Genomic DNA, 15337 nt, shown 5'->3' with positions numbered 1-15337 from the left:
AATATACCTAATCGGAATATTAGTTTATCTACTAATGCTGCAAGGGCCTACCCCTTACCCCCTAACCCTACTACCTACGGTAGTTTTTAGTTTCGCCATGTCCGTCCGTCTCAGATACTATTAGTGCTAGAAATCTGTAATTTGGCATGGGTATAAATATTAATCACGCCGACAAAGTGGGGAAATAAAATTGTGCAAAATATTTTTTTAGGGTAGCTCCCGTACGGGGGGATGATTTTTTTTCCTCGTCTACCCCATAGTGTATAGGAACGTGAAAAAATTCACAGCAGTAGTAGGTATATATAATCAATTTTAAAGGAAAACAGCTATCATGGCTAAGTAGGGTTCACATGTTAAGGAGTTATACTGTTTTTCGAGGTTAATTATTTTACGTAGATATTATGAGTTGCATATTAATGTACATATTATAGTTCTATTGTATCTATTGTATATTTTGTGATTTAATTGTGACTACGGAACCCTACACTGCGCGTGGCCCGCCACGCACTTGGCCGGTTTTTTATTAAACCCATATAAGTAGGTACCTACCTTTTTAAATGGTCAACATCTAAATGCGGAAAAAGTATCCGGAACCAAAGAAGAAAAAAGAAGAAAGAAGAACCAGTAAATAAATTAGGGGTACCTAGGTACTACACGGCAGATTCCTTGGCGGCACGGATTTGTCAGTAGCCGAAGTCTCCCACTAGACCTGCAGGGAATCGTACACCACTTGTAATCACCTATATGACGACTTCCTTGGTACTGTGCACCGTACACTAGTCACTCATTTTCGTCTTTACTATAGGATATCCTGAAGGAGAAGAAGCCTTGGAGATTATATTATTAGCACTCATTTTTGTACTTGTATAAAATAAAAATATAGTACGTTATTAAAGCGGTTTATCGACTTAGTAATTATCGCTGATGTTTTTATCTATCCCAGAGTACAGTTACCAGCACAATTAAGCTGTTCAAGTGAAGGCGATAACAGTTCTTAAGCGACACTACCTACATATCCTGAGAGAAATAACCAATAATGAATGAATAAAAAAACCTTTCTTAACTATCTGTGAGAGGGCCGCGACTTTATCTGTGGAATGTTACATAATCTAGGGTACACGGGGATTTTTACGGTACTTTTTCTTGAGAAATTGGTCAGCGTTTCCATTTTACAAGTAGCTTATGCTCGTGACTTCGTCCGCGTGGAATACACAAATTTCATACCCCTATTTTACCCCCGTAGGGGTTGAATTTTCAAAAATCCTTTCTTAGCGGATGTCTGCGATATATTATAGCTATCTGCATGCCAAATTTCAGCCTGGGCCGTCCAGTAGTTTGAGCTGTGCGTTGATAGATCAGTCAGTCAGTCAGTCAGCTTTAATTATAGTTTTACCGTAATTTTATTTAAACTCATTTTGCTTTTATTAAGTACCCTCATATTAAGCTTATCCCGTGATCATTTCATAATTTTTCGTGTTTTTTGCGTGCCGACTGCCAACAATAACGCAACGTGGATACCGTGTGAACTATGCCTAGCACTAGAGCAAACCAAACTCGCGCACTCAATACACCATACGACTTGAACGGGTCATGTAGTTTTGGTCAGGTGCAATCTCTGCAGCCGGACAATCTACCAATGATACCGGTGTCCGGAGGTCTTCCTGCGGTACTTTCTAGAAATATGGCTTCACTCGTTCTTTAGAGATGACGCAGACACCGGGTCAAGGTGCTGCAAATAGCTTCAGATAGGGTCAACAGTCACTACGACACGTTTTGTCAGTGACGGCTGCGTTCAGAAATGGACGCAGTCGCCACAGGGACGATACGCAGAGATACTTCCAGCTTCCATAAAATAACGAAGGTCTGGCACGCTCTGGCTCTTAGTCCATAACACCTGTAGAGTTTTCACCACATAGATCTACTCATGGTACCTATATGGTAGACTGGATTCAAATGTACGAATCTATCGATACAGTCGAGCTACCAAAAATATTCTATTTATCAAAATTCTCAGGTTTAAAAGGGTCTCACTTCCAAGCGATAAGGCTGTATTGTCAGCAGTGTGACAGTGCGACCGCTATCGAACTGTGAAAGCCAGAGATAAAATACTTGACGGAATTCTTCGAGGGCCTAAGTCGGTATACAGTTTTTCTTATTCTTTTTTCGGCATCAACGTTTCAGAACTGTTTTTGCAGAGATTCCACCTCATTTCGGTCGGGTGGTCCATTAAAGTTGGAACAATGGCCCACTCAGTTTCTATTACCAATTTTATCTATATTTAACGCAGCTTATGTGAATTCTGTCGGTGTTTTTTACAAGAGCGGTCAACGATGTGTAGGCAGTCATTAGTCAGATAAAGTTTAAGGTAGGTAATGGTAGCTTTTATGCATTGTTCAGTTCTTTTCTTTAGTTCAAGTGAGGTAATGTATTTAAGAGTGATGTAACACCGATTAGTTTAGATAATGACTAACAAATATGCAAGCTTGAATAGGTTAAACTGTAGACAGTAGACACAAAGCATTGAAGCTTACCCCTTTACCAGCTTCCTGGGGTAGCTAGGGTTCTGTGACGGCATCGCTAGAGAGTATTATATTTTGACGCCTAGGCCAGCCCATATTGCTATAAATCCTAGACCACATAGCTTCTAGGATACAGTACGCGGTCAAAAGTGATGAACATCGATCTTTAGAAGGAGACAGCAGATTTGTAGAGCACTGTCTCGGTCGTTCGGCGTCATAAGGGTATGAGTGACAGAGACAACGCTCTACACAGATGAAATGTCATTCTAAAGGCCGATGTTCATCACTTTCGGTCGCGTATTGTACTAGAGCTAGGAGAGCAAACCGCTGCGTCAAATGTCGTAAATACATTAGGCCCTATTTAGTTTAGATAATATTAACACATACCTACTAGGTGCCTACTGGCTACTCTACCTTAGGTAGGTAAGGTACCTACTAGTGAGCTCTACCTAAGGTGCAATGATCCTCGATGAAGATAACTAAATAGGTAAAATGACATGCGTGTAACATTAAAATAGTCATTCCCAAAAAGAAAGAATGCAGAGAAGAAATAATTATTGCTTAGTGTAAGAATTTTATCAATTATGTTACTCCAAAGCTGCGGGTGGCGACCCCAGCAGGACGTCTCCCTAACGTGGAAATGCTTCCCTTTTGTAGGTCGAATAAAATAAAACATTCGTTAACGAGTTACTCGATGAGTTGCTGTGAGGAATAAATAAGTAAGTATAAGTAGATAGGTATGTATGTACCACCTACCTCTATTCGTTTGGGGGAATAGCTGTCAAATATACTTAGGTAGAATGTAGATGTCTACTAATTACTTATCTCAACTATATTTTTATGATCTAAATGCTTTCTAGGTAGGAAGGTCCCTGGTTCGGTGCCCGCAATGAGTAAATTATCTTTGAATTGACTAAGGCCTGCTGATGGTTTAGGCCGTGGTTACTGCCCTCCTTTTTGTTGACGGGAAGAAAACTCTTTAAGATTCCTCACATCCTGGGGAAGACATCGGAGGACATTATGTATGATATTTTTTACCTACTAAACCCCCACTTGGTGGCCACCCTCAGTGCATATTGAAATTTGAAGGCTCCGAGATGTCTGCCTTGCGCGACACCATTCGACTCGTCCTGGAGGAAATAGCCCTCTGACTGCTTGCACCTAGCTATGTGTATAGCCACAGAAGATATAATAAGTAATACTAGTTGCTATGCTATGCTGCTTGTGCTGCGAAAGCGTGGCGCGGGCGGCGCGGCGCGCGGCTGGTATGTTCCGCTCCCTACTGACGCCTAAAAAATGCTATTGCGACGCGCCTTGCGGTTGACTTCAACAACGACTATTTATTTGGCGCGGACTACAATAGTAGTTGTGTACATATTGTGTAGGTATCAAGTTTCCTCCGCTCAAAATACCTCAAAACAATACTCAATGACTAATTGACGTAAAATCTAATAAATATAAATGTTTATTTACTTTCCGTGGAGAATTATTTAATCTTAGTCCGCGCAAAACGAAAAACAGCACGCTGCAATGTTTGTAAACGAGCACTAAAAGACGGCGCGGAGCCTTGAGGATTGCAGCAAACATGTACCATCTTAAAGCGTCTACACACGTACCAACTTCCAACTTCAACTAACAATCCTACCACCTATTTAACATTGTATGAAAAGGGTACATACCACGATTAATTATGCTATTTTAAATGTCGATATTTCGACTCAGTTGCATGAGACGTGGTCCAGCTATTGATCATACCTATTAGCGCTTTTCTCCAACTTACAATAATACCTATTGAACATGTCTAATATCTACCCCTTTTCTCCTCCAAGATCAATATAGTAAAGCGGAAAACTTCACGCCGGAACAGCTCTAACGCTATACCAAGTTCAAGTCCGATCGTGCATGGAGTACCTACTGCACTCCATTTATCTGCCAAGTATCAGCTTGATGAATTGAATTCGGTTGACCATCGTGCCAGAAGACTCATTGGCAACCAAGCGTTGGTGAATTCTAAGATCTAAAATTTAGAACATCAGTGCAATGTTGCCTGTTTGTCGGTAGTTTCTCCCTCGCCATTTTACTATCGAACCGCGAGGCATCCGAAAGGTCTGCACTGCACCCCTAAATACTTAGTCGAAATTCTACGGACTCGAAGGTAGGTACGAAGCGATTCGCGTTTTTATTTCTAATACGCATTGATACAATATGGAATGCCTTGGTAAGTGCAACGAGTGGAGTTTGAACTTCGAACCGGATTTCAGTCCAATCCGCTACATAATAGGTACGTACAGTTGGAATGTAAATTCGAGTTGTAAAAAGTTGGTAAGTGTGTAGACTCTTTTAACCCATTTACACAAGGTGAATTAAACTTTCATCGCGCGCCGATAAACTCAAACTTCAAAAGCAATCCTGTGCCCATTGCTGTCTAAATATAGTACGATGAAAAAAGCATCAATTTTACAGAGGCACTTATAAGGTTCAATTTAGAATCAGTATAAAGCGTCTGGGCATGGAAACTTCGTGATCGAGCATAGGGTTACTACCTGTGTGCTGCTTAAAATTTGTGGGTAGGTATATAGGTACGTATAAAAGTTGGTATACCTATCTACAATGGGAGGCCACTAGGCTTAAGGCTATATCACCGCTCCCGTTACCAAGACATTAAGCCTGTTAATTGGGGGTCCATGGTTTGATTCCGGGCATGCACTTCTAACTTTTCAGTTAGGTATGTGATGCGGTTTAAGCAATTAAAAACCAGTCAAGTGCGAGACTCTTGCACCGAGGGTGGAGGAGGACCCTCCAGTCATACCATCTATTTTGTAGGACAATTGTTTTTCCGAGTTTATTATCCAATTATCTCAATGTTCAAAAAAATACTTACCGTTATTCAGACAATTTCAACACCCCACCAAATCGACAAGTTAAGCAGCATCTGCGCAGTACAATAGCTATACCTTTATCCAGATTTTTCACAGAGCAAAACTTGTTCGACTCGTGAATCGGAATCTACTTACTCACGAAAATCCAGCCTGTTATTAATCAGAAAAAAATCTCTTGGCGGCTGCTGAACTATAAATTTTTAGGGTTCCGTACCTCAAAAGGAAAAAAGGAACCCTTATAGGATCACTTTGTTGTCTGTCTGTCTGTCCGTCTGTCGTGTCTGTCAAGAAAACCTATAGGATACTTTCCGTTGACCTAGAAACAAGAAATTTGGACAGTAGCTGAAATCCTATTCATTCTGAAAGGAGACCCGTACTCAGTAGTGGGGCGCAATGGGTTGATGATGACGATAATACTTTTACGTAGGTACTTTAACATATGATCATATTATCGAAACGCTAAACCGCTTAGGGGTAGGTGGGCAGGTACTTCCTATGGCCTAAGACACTAGGATGATGTTTGATGGTAACTAGTCAAAGCTGAAGCGTTCCATCCACCAGATCAGACCTGAGACAGTTCAGAAATTGTATAATTCCAAAATAGATTCCCGCTGGATTCGGGAATCAATCCTGTAACATTTCATCTATTACATTGGTCGTCATGTAAAACATTATGAGCCTAGGCGGAAGGCCTACAAGCCCACTGCAAAATTGCAGTTGGGATCCAGTTTTATCGCAGTTGACACAACTGCATCGCAACTGCCAACCGACAGTGCAATCTGCGTACTCGTGTATTTCACACCGAATGCCCGTTTTGGGGCTATACAGACGGACTGTAAGTCGACTGCAAAATTGCAGTTGTGATGCAATTTCATTGCAGTTGCTGCACTTTTTATACAATTTGCACGACACTGCTAAAGCAGTCGCCACGAAAACGCCAACATGCGCCGTTCCACCTTTTTTCATTCCAATTGACCGTACACTCTGGTAGTGTAACTCGCGAGTGACATCACAGTATCCATCCACCGATGTCAGTTGCGCGTCATTTCTTTTTAGATCATAATTTCAGAATTTGTATAATAAAGTTGATAGGTAACCCTGACTGAGCACCGAAATCTGTTTACCCGTAAATCACGCTCATTGTTTGAATATATTTCTATTTCGAAGCATTCCCGTGAAGCGTCCGCCCCGGGATTCGCGCTAACCACGGCTTCACTGTAAACGTGGGAAGTGGTAGCTTACTGCGCACTACGGACTGGTTCGTTACAATAACAATATTCAGCTTATTATTGTTTGAAATGCTTCCAAATTTAAACATATAGCTTGCTACAAAATGATACCAATCTAAATAAATATTATGTATTTATGAAATACTAGATGATGCCCGCAACTTCGTCCGCGTGCATTTAGGTTTTAAAAATCCCGTGGGAACTCTTTAATTTTCCGGGATGATCGTCCCAATTGAAAAACCCTTTACCAAAAAGCGCGAAATGACTGTTCGTTTAAAATTATTATTTACTAGATGATGCCCGCGACTTCGTCCGCGTTGATATAGGTTTTTACAAATCCCGTGGGAACTCTTTAATTTTTCCCGGATAAAAGTAGTCTATGTCCTTCCCCGGGATGCAAGCTAGGTATATCTGTTCCAAATTTGGAATTTTTATTTTAGCGTTTAAACTACCGTGAGTGATTTCCATTATAAATACTATCTGTCCCGGCTTTACTCACGTGTGTAGTCGACGTTAGCCCGACTAGTTTCGAACCCATACGGGGTCCTTTTTCAAGGGAGTCCGTCCGCGCACGCGCCGCGGTTTTGACTGCGGGACGCACGTGCCGCTACTACTACTCTACTACTACTAACTAGTCGGGCTAACGTCGACTACACACGTGAGTAAAGCCGGGACAGATAGTATTTATATTGGAATTTTTACATATTTTTAAATAATTTACTTGTTAAATTTTTTAGAAAAGCACTATACATGCCTCGACCGGGATTGCCTTGCTGGCCAAGGCTCGGCCGTCTAAATCACACTCTACCAGAAAACGCTTACTTACCGGACTCGTGCAGTAATGTAATATTTCAACGTTGTCGAGCGGTTCGAAACTAGTCAAAGAAACCGAACAAAAACACATACATTTATAGCTATGATTTTTATGAGCAATTTATGAGTTAGTAGGTATAATTTCTTAATTTCTAAAAATCAAACAAAAAGGTCTAACTACATTAAATTTATTAACGATAGAGCTTAAATAAATAGATCACATTACACAATAAATTAGTACGTCTCTTCTATGAGAAAGCCTTGGACTGTCTTGTTGTACTTTTCAGGTAATATTTCAGTCAGCTCATTTCTTGTTAACCAATTAGGTTTTGATTTTTTGTCGACTTCTCCATCGTTGTAATTTGCGTAATAGAAAAATACCTGAAAAATAAATTATTATGTAACAAGTTATAAAACTTATTGGTTTACTAGCTGATGCCCGCAACTTCGTCCGCGGGAACTCTTTAGTTTTCCGGGATAAAAGTAGCCTACGTGTTAATCCAGGGTATAATCTATCTCCTGCGCTCCGCCTCTGGAAGGTGGGAAAGTCATTTGTGGGAATGAGTGTATAATAAAATGCCACAAGCAATTTTAGACTTGCCTTTACACAAGTTTAAAAAATGTGTTAAAAGTATGCTCCTAAAAAAAGCATATTATACAGTCGCAGACTATGTAAACGATAAAAAAGCTTGGATTTGACTCGCTCCAGCAATGCACGGGGCTGCAATGGCTTGTATAGTACGGTATAATAACATTGTAAATTGAAAAATTAAAAAGAGCAACCGCCGAGTTTCTTGCTGGTTCTTCTCGGTGGGAACGGCGCGGCGTTCCGAACCAGTGGTAAATTAAAACTATCTGACTATTCATAAACACTTGTAAAAAGTTTACATGAATAAAAAAACATTCTATTCTATTCATTCCCATCCAAATCCGTTCAGCCGTTTTTGCGTGATTGAGTAACAAACATCTAAACATCCATACTTTTACATTAATTATAATATTATTAGGATTAGGATTTTTCACCAACCAATGTGAGACAGAAAAAAGAAAAAGTTGGAAAAGGATCTAAAATTAGCATTATAATAAATAGATCTCTTTTAGTAACCCCTGGTAGTGGGAGAGGTTATGGCTTTTTTGCATACTTCGAACTTGTTTGTTAATTAGATGGGTAGGTACATGCCCTCGATATCTGTAAGAGCGCCGAGCTGTCTGCCCTGTTTATTTCATTTATCAATCACACTTTGACATTATTTGTAAAAACCCTGAGTGGATTTTACACTCTTATCAAGAGGTCAGATGGCACTTACGTAGTAAATAATATTTTGGTTGTCAATATAAGTATTATACGCAAGCTTTTGATCTCGACTTTGCCCGTGTAATAATTTGTATATCAGTGTGGTAATTCTCGTCTACACAGTATCTAAAAGCAGGTAAGTTGATAGATCTAAATTATTGCTATTCTTTTCGCAGGAAAGAGTATCAACACATTTTTTTAAATTTTTTATTAAAAGAATATTAGCCATGTTAAATGACTAACCCTTTCCTCTCCAACTAATAATAATAATAATAATAATCATCTTTATTTCAGATATTACATCCATTTTGTTAGTAATAACATTAATTGCTAATGACTATGTTAGTAAGTAGGCTGTAGTACTAGTAGTACTAAGCGTCAGGCTTGTGCTAGGAGTAGGTACGACAATTGTGCAACGGGCGGGGTTTGAACCGTCGACCTTTCGATTTTCAGTCCACTCCTTTACCAGTTGAGCTATTGAGGCTCAACTGGTAAAGGAGTGGACATTAGATTAATTATATCTGTTTAAAATGTGTATATAGTAGCTGTGGTAGCCTAGTGGTTAGGACGTCCGCCGTCCGAGGTCGGGGGTTCGATCCCGGGCACGCACCTCTAACTTTTCGGAGTTATGTGCGTTTTTAAGTAATTAAAATATCACTTGCTTTAACGGTGAAGGAAAACATCGTGAGGAAACCTGCATGCCTGAGAGTTCTCCATAATGTTCTCAAATGTGTGTGAAGTCTGCCAATCCGCACTTGGCCAGCGTGCCAAACCCTTCTCACTCTGAGAGGAGACCTGTGCTCTGTAGTGAGCCGGTGATGGGTTGATCATGATGATGATGAAAATGTGTACATTAGAATGTGTACGTGAATATTAGTCGCAGTATCTAGTCGAAAGTCGAACGGTTGGACGAGTCGCTTTTGGGCTCAAGGAACATTGCGGAAGATTTGACGCGACGCGCCAATGTCCCATAGGAAGCTAATGTTACAAAGAAATATTAGCTTTTATTGCAATTTCTTCGCGTGGATTTTAAGAATTTAGAAAAAGAAAAGAAAGAAAGAGTTATTTTTCTGGGATAAAAGTATCGTCCTTCCGTAGTGTTCAAACGTTGTGCCTTTTGACACTGGTTGAATTGTTGAAGCGTACCGTAATCACTGCCCATCACTACCCATATTATATATGTGAAAGTGTGTTTGTGTGTTGGTTTGTCCTTCAATCACGTCGCAACGGAGCAACGGATTGACGTAACTTTTTGCATGGGTATATTAGTTAGAGACGTGGAGAGTGACATATGCTTCTTTTTTATCTCGGATAATTAAGGAGTTCCCACGGGATTTTTAAAAACCAAAATCCACGCGTACGAAGTCGCGGGCATCAGCCAGTGAGTAAATAAACAAACACACTTTCGAATAAATTAAATAATAATATAAGTACTTTTCCTCTGATTCAAAAGAGCGCCATGCTGTCTGCCCCGTTTATCATTTCTTTTATCAATCATGTTTTGGTGTTGGTAAAAACCCTGAGTGGATTTTACACTCTTCTCAGAATGCCAAATGGTCAGATGGTACTTAGGCGTATCTTAGTTTATCAAATACTAGCTTATTCCCGCGACTACGTCCGCGTTGACTACACAAATTTCAAACCCCTATTTTACCCCCTTAGAGGCTGAATTTTCAAAAATCCTTTTTTAGCGGATGTCTATGTCATAATAGCTATCTGTATGCCTTTCAGCCCGATCCATTCAGTGGTTTGAGCTGTGCGTTGATAGATCAGTCAGTCAGTCAGTCAGCTTTTGCTTTTATTGACTGAGCGAAGCGGAAGATCTCTTGAGTCTACTCGAGTGAAATTGCACTAGTCTGTCTGTCTGTCTGTCAGAGCCTTATAATTTCTGAATTACTGATCGTTATTACTTCAAATTAAACATGTAAAATGATGGCCTGCAGCCGAATATTGCATAAAAAATTATAAAAAGCTCTATTTCACGCAGGCATGCGATAAACTTACCTTAGCACCAGATTTTCCATTGATTTCTGCGGGGTATTTGTACTTATAGAAACCGCATGGGGCATTCGAGAGGAATTTCACCTTTAGTCCAGGGCCACACCGCTCTGACAATACTCGCTCTGCAGTCTGTGAAAGTAAGACAAACGTTAGTATCTGGTGCAGTATTTTTTTTGGTACATGGATAAGTTTCACGATGTTAATATCATACTTAATACAATTGAATTAAAATATAAGGTAGATCAAAACTAATAATAAATCAGTGAATTTTTTTGAACCTATAAATAAATGACTGAGAAACTAAGTTTGAGTATTATTTCATTTGAGTATCTAGATTCTAGATCGTCGCAACACAAATCACTCATGACTCAATCGCTTAATAGTATCTACAGTGCGACAAGGCTCTCTTGGCGCGTGGCGAAAATCGGAACTAATGCCGCCATCTTGTGAAGTGTCAAGCTGTCGCCTTATATGCCCCCTTATATGCAATGTAAAAATCTAAAATTCACTGGTTTTGTTAAATATTAGATTCCATTCCATATACATATACGTTATGTATATCCCGATAATATAAATAAAATAAATAAATAAAAAGCTATATTTAGCACTAGGTAAAAAAGCTGTGATAGCGTAGTGGTTAGGACGTCCGCCTTCTAATCGGAGGTCGGGGGTTCAATCCTGGGCATGCACCTCTAACTTTTAGGAGTTATGTGCATTTTAAGCAATTAAATATCACTTGCTTTAATGGAAAACATCGTGTGATGTCTACCAATCCGCACATGGCCAGCGTGGTAGACTATGGCCAAAACCCTTCTCACTCGAGAAGAGATCCGTGCTCTGTAGTGAGCCGGCGATGGATTGATCATGATGATGATGATTTCTGATACGATGGTACGGAACCCTTCGTGTGCGAGTCCGACTGGCACTTAACCGTTTTTTTTTACATTGTTGTGTTTAGTTAGTTACCTGTCGTAGAGTCTCTCCTTCCCTCCACAGTCCCTGTGGCAAGATAGTTTTAACATCATTTCCGAGCTTCTGATTCGTAACCAGTACCAGATGCCTTTGCAGACATCTCTCAGGGGTGCTTTTTATTCCTTTTTTATCAGCTTCTGAAAAATATGACAATGGATAACACCAGCGAGTTAAAATGTTACATTAAAATATGTCTATCTAGCTTATTCTCGCGATTCCGTCCGCGTGGACTACAAAAATTTCAAACCCCTATTTCACCCCCTTAGGGGTTGAATTTTCAAAAATCCTTTCTGAGCGGATGCCTACGTTACAATAACTATCTGCATGCCAAATTTCAGCCCGATCCATCCAGTAGTTTGAGCTGTGCGTTGATAGATCAGTCAGTCAGTCACCTTTTCCTTTTATATATTTACATAAAGTAAAGTAAAAGTAAAATATGCTTTATTAATTATTGTACACCAAAACAAAAACAATAGACATATAACAAAGATAGCATGTACAATAGTACATATCTAGTGCTTAGGTGATTAAAACGGGACCCTATTACTGAGACTCCGCTGTCCGTCCGTCTGTCTGTCCGTCTGCACCAGGCTGCATCTCATGAACCGTGATAGTTAGACAGTTAAAATTTTCACAGATGATGTAATTTTGTTGCCGCTGTACCAACAAATACTAAACAACAGAATAAAATAAATAAAGGGGGCTCCCAACACAACAAATTGATTTTTATGCTCGTCTTTATAGATAAACTAGATGATTCCCGCGACTTCGTCCGCGTGGATTTAGGTTTTTAAAAATCCTGTGGGAACTCTTTGATTTTCCGGGATAAAAAGTAGCCTATGTCCTTCCCCGGGATGCAAGCTATCTCTGTAAAATTTCGTCAAAATCGGTTGAATGGTTGACCCGTGCAAAGCTAGCAGACAGACAGACAGACACACTTTCGCATTTATAATATTAGTATGGATGGTACGGAACCCTTCGGGCGCGAGTCCGACTCGCACTTGGCCGTTTTTTTGTTATTTTTCCTAGATCACTTTACTGTAACTAAAATTAAGACCCATTCGTTATTAACTAACATCTGCAAAAGGGAATGAAAGGAAAAGGGGAATATCACGAATCCGTCAGCAGGCAGAGTTCTGCTATTATGTCACCTTCCATGCAACACATACAGTTACAGTACGCGGCAGAAAGTAATCTACATCGGCCTTTAGAATGACATTTCGGCTTTGTAGTGTTGTCTCTGTCACTCATACCCATTGATGTTGGAAGCCCTAAATTGTGTTCATAGTACCCATATGACGTTTTGTCAGTCTATACGACGGAGACAATGCTCTACAAATCTGCTATCTCATTCTAAAGTTCGATGTACATTACTTTCTGCTGCATACTGTACAAAATCTTCGAAATTCCGCGTCGCGTAGATATGGTGATGGTACCTGAGATTCCAGGATAAATAGTTGCTTAGAAAAATAATAAGTAATTACCTGTTATAGTATCAGCAAACTTAAACTGATTCAATTCATCAGTGGAAGCATCCTCAAAATCCTGAGCAGTTATTTTGCTCACAGTATCCAAGTCCACATCCACAGCTTCATTCTTAAGCAGCTCTGCTTGAACCCTGAAATATATTAGGACAATATTGACCATGTGGGCAGTTTCTATTTCTACATGATCAACCCATCACCGGCTCACTACAGAGCACAGGTCTCCTCTCAGTGAGAAAGGTTTTTGGCCATAGTCTAACACGCTGGCCAAGTGCGGATTGGCAGACTTCACACACCTTTGAGAACGTTATGGAGAACTCTCAGGCATACAGGTTTCCTCACGATGTTTTCCTTCACCGTTAAAGCAAGTGATATTTTAATTACTTAAAAACGCACATAACTCCGAAAAGTTAGAGGTGCGTGCCCCGGATCGAACCCCCTACCTCCAATTGGAAGGCGGACGTCCTAACCACTAGGCTACCACAGCTATTTCTACATAGGTTTTCTAAAAAAACCAGCCAAGTGCAAGTTGCACAAAGTTGTACAATGCAAGGATATGAAAAAAATCTGTCAAGTGCGCGGTGGATTTGCACATGAAGGGTTGTGTATTATTGTACAATAAAGTCTCAATACAGAGACAACACTCTATGACACCGCTTTCTCTTTCTTAGCTTTTGGACCAATAAGCTACATTGTGTTACATTAATCACACTAAGGAATATTTAATGTAAATCTGTAGTGAAACAATTTGCTTTATTACAGAACTAACCCGGCTATATTATTTTTCATTAAATCTTGCCTAGTCATGTACTTAGGTGTATAAAAACTGGCTTACTTATCACTTTCATGCCTCAGTTCATGGTCTGATTTAAGACTTTTCTCAATTTCAATTGTCCACAACAAGTCTTTGAACTTCTTTTGAATTTCATTAAGAGGTGGAGTCACAACAGGTAAACGTTCAATGCACACGCCTGCTACAATGTCCCATGATGATTTTGCTGTATAGATATAAGTTTTTTTATGTGTGTAGGTATATAAGTGAAAAATTAGGCTGGTGGTGGTAGTTATAAGGAATGATGATGCTTTTTTTTTGTTTGGTTAGCTTTTAGGATTATGTACCTCAAAAGGAAAAACGGAACCCTTCCTTGTAGGATCACAATTTTTATTTTTATTTTTTTTATTTTTGTCTTGTCTTTGTTGACTTTGTTGCCTGTCTGTCTGTCGGTCTGTCAAGAAACCTACAGGGTACTTCCCATTGACCTAGAATCATGAAATTTGGCAATTAGGTAGGTCTTATAGCAGACATTAGGGGAAAAATCTGAAAACTGTGAATTTGTGGTAACATCACATAAAAAATTAAATTGTGGTCATGAACTAAAAATTAGTACATATTTTCAATTTTCGCAGTAAGATAACTATATCAAGTGGGGTATCATACGAAAGGGCTTCATTTGTGCATTCTAATACAGATTTTCATTTATTTTTATGCATCATAGTTTTGAATTATCATGCAAAATGTCGAAAAAATACGACTGTAGTACAGAACCCTCGGCCGGTTTTTGTATTCTCCTGTGGAATTTGGGGCTGCAGCAGTGGTTTTATCAAGACTCTTTTTAAAGGATCTGCCTTTACAGGGTCAAGAGAAAAATTACAATAACATCTAGTAGTAGGTAACATGTAACAGCCAATTTTGCTTTGTATTTTGTGTAGGTAAGTAATTAAGTACCTATATAATAAGAGATAATATTATGTAGGTACATAATATGTACTTTATATTATAATGAAAAATAATAGAAGACTGACTATGGCTCTAAATTTAATACATCAGGTCATACACTTTAACATGCTGTGATATTATAAAGAACTAGTAATATATAGAAAACAAAGTAGTTAAAGGTTTCAACTAGATCTAGGTTACCTCTAGTTATTACTTTATGTCCTAAAAAAACTTCAGCAACAACAAGTTTTCTTAAAAGCATTCTAAGGAGACCGATGAAATAATGCTTTGGCCTTTAATTTTATGTACGTATAAGGTATCTTATTAAGCTTATTTTCCCAATTCGAAAAATATTTTAGGTTAGTTTTCTGACTTTAGAGATTTGACTTATGCATTTTTGATTTTGACTGTTGACATGAATTTGACATG

At 39.2% G+C, this 15337-nt stretch overlaps 1 protein-coding gene across 1 annotated transcript; it reads right to left on the bottom strand.

Annotated features, from left to right (window-relative positions):
• Positions 1 to 7612: 7612 nt before the first annotated feature.
• On the bottom strand, positions 7613 to 15337 carry mRpL46 (mitochondrial ribosomal protein L46). Its single transcript, XM_034971488.2, has 6 exons — positions 15110 to 15337; positions 14027 to 14189; positions 13192 to 13325; positions 11702 to 11844; positions 10739 to 10864; positions 7613 to 7821 (listed from the first exon to the last, which is right to left on the bottom strand). Exons 1-6 carry the CDS (start codon positions 15168 to 15170, stop codon positions 7675 to 7677), a joined length of 774 nt encoding a protein of 257 aa, XP_034827379.1. The 5' UTR covers positions 15171 to 15337; the 3' UTR covers positions 7613 to 7674.

This window comes from Maniola hyperantus, chromosome 8 (assembly GCF_902806685.2).
Source record: "Maniola hyperantus chromosome 8, iAphHyp1.2, whole genome shotgun sequence".
In the NCBI taxonomy this organism is placed as follows: domain Eukaryota; kingdom Metazoa; phylum Arthropoda; class Insecta; order Lepidoptera; family Nymphalidae; genus Maniola; species Maniola hyperantus.
The sequence above is the reverse complement of the archived record's forward strand: the minus strand, read 5'-3'. Positions and strand labels throughout refer to the sequence as shown.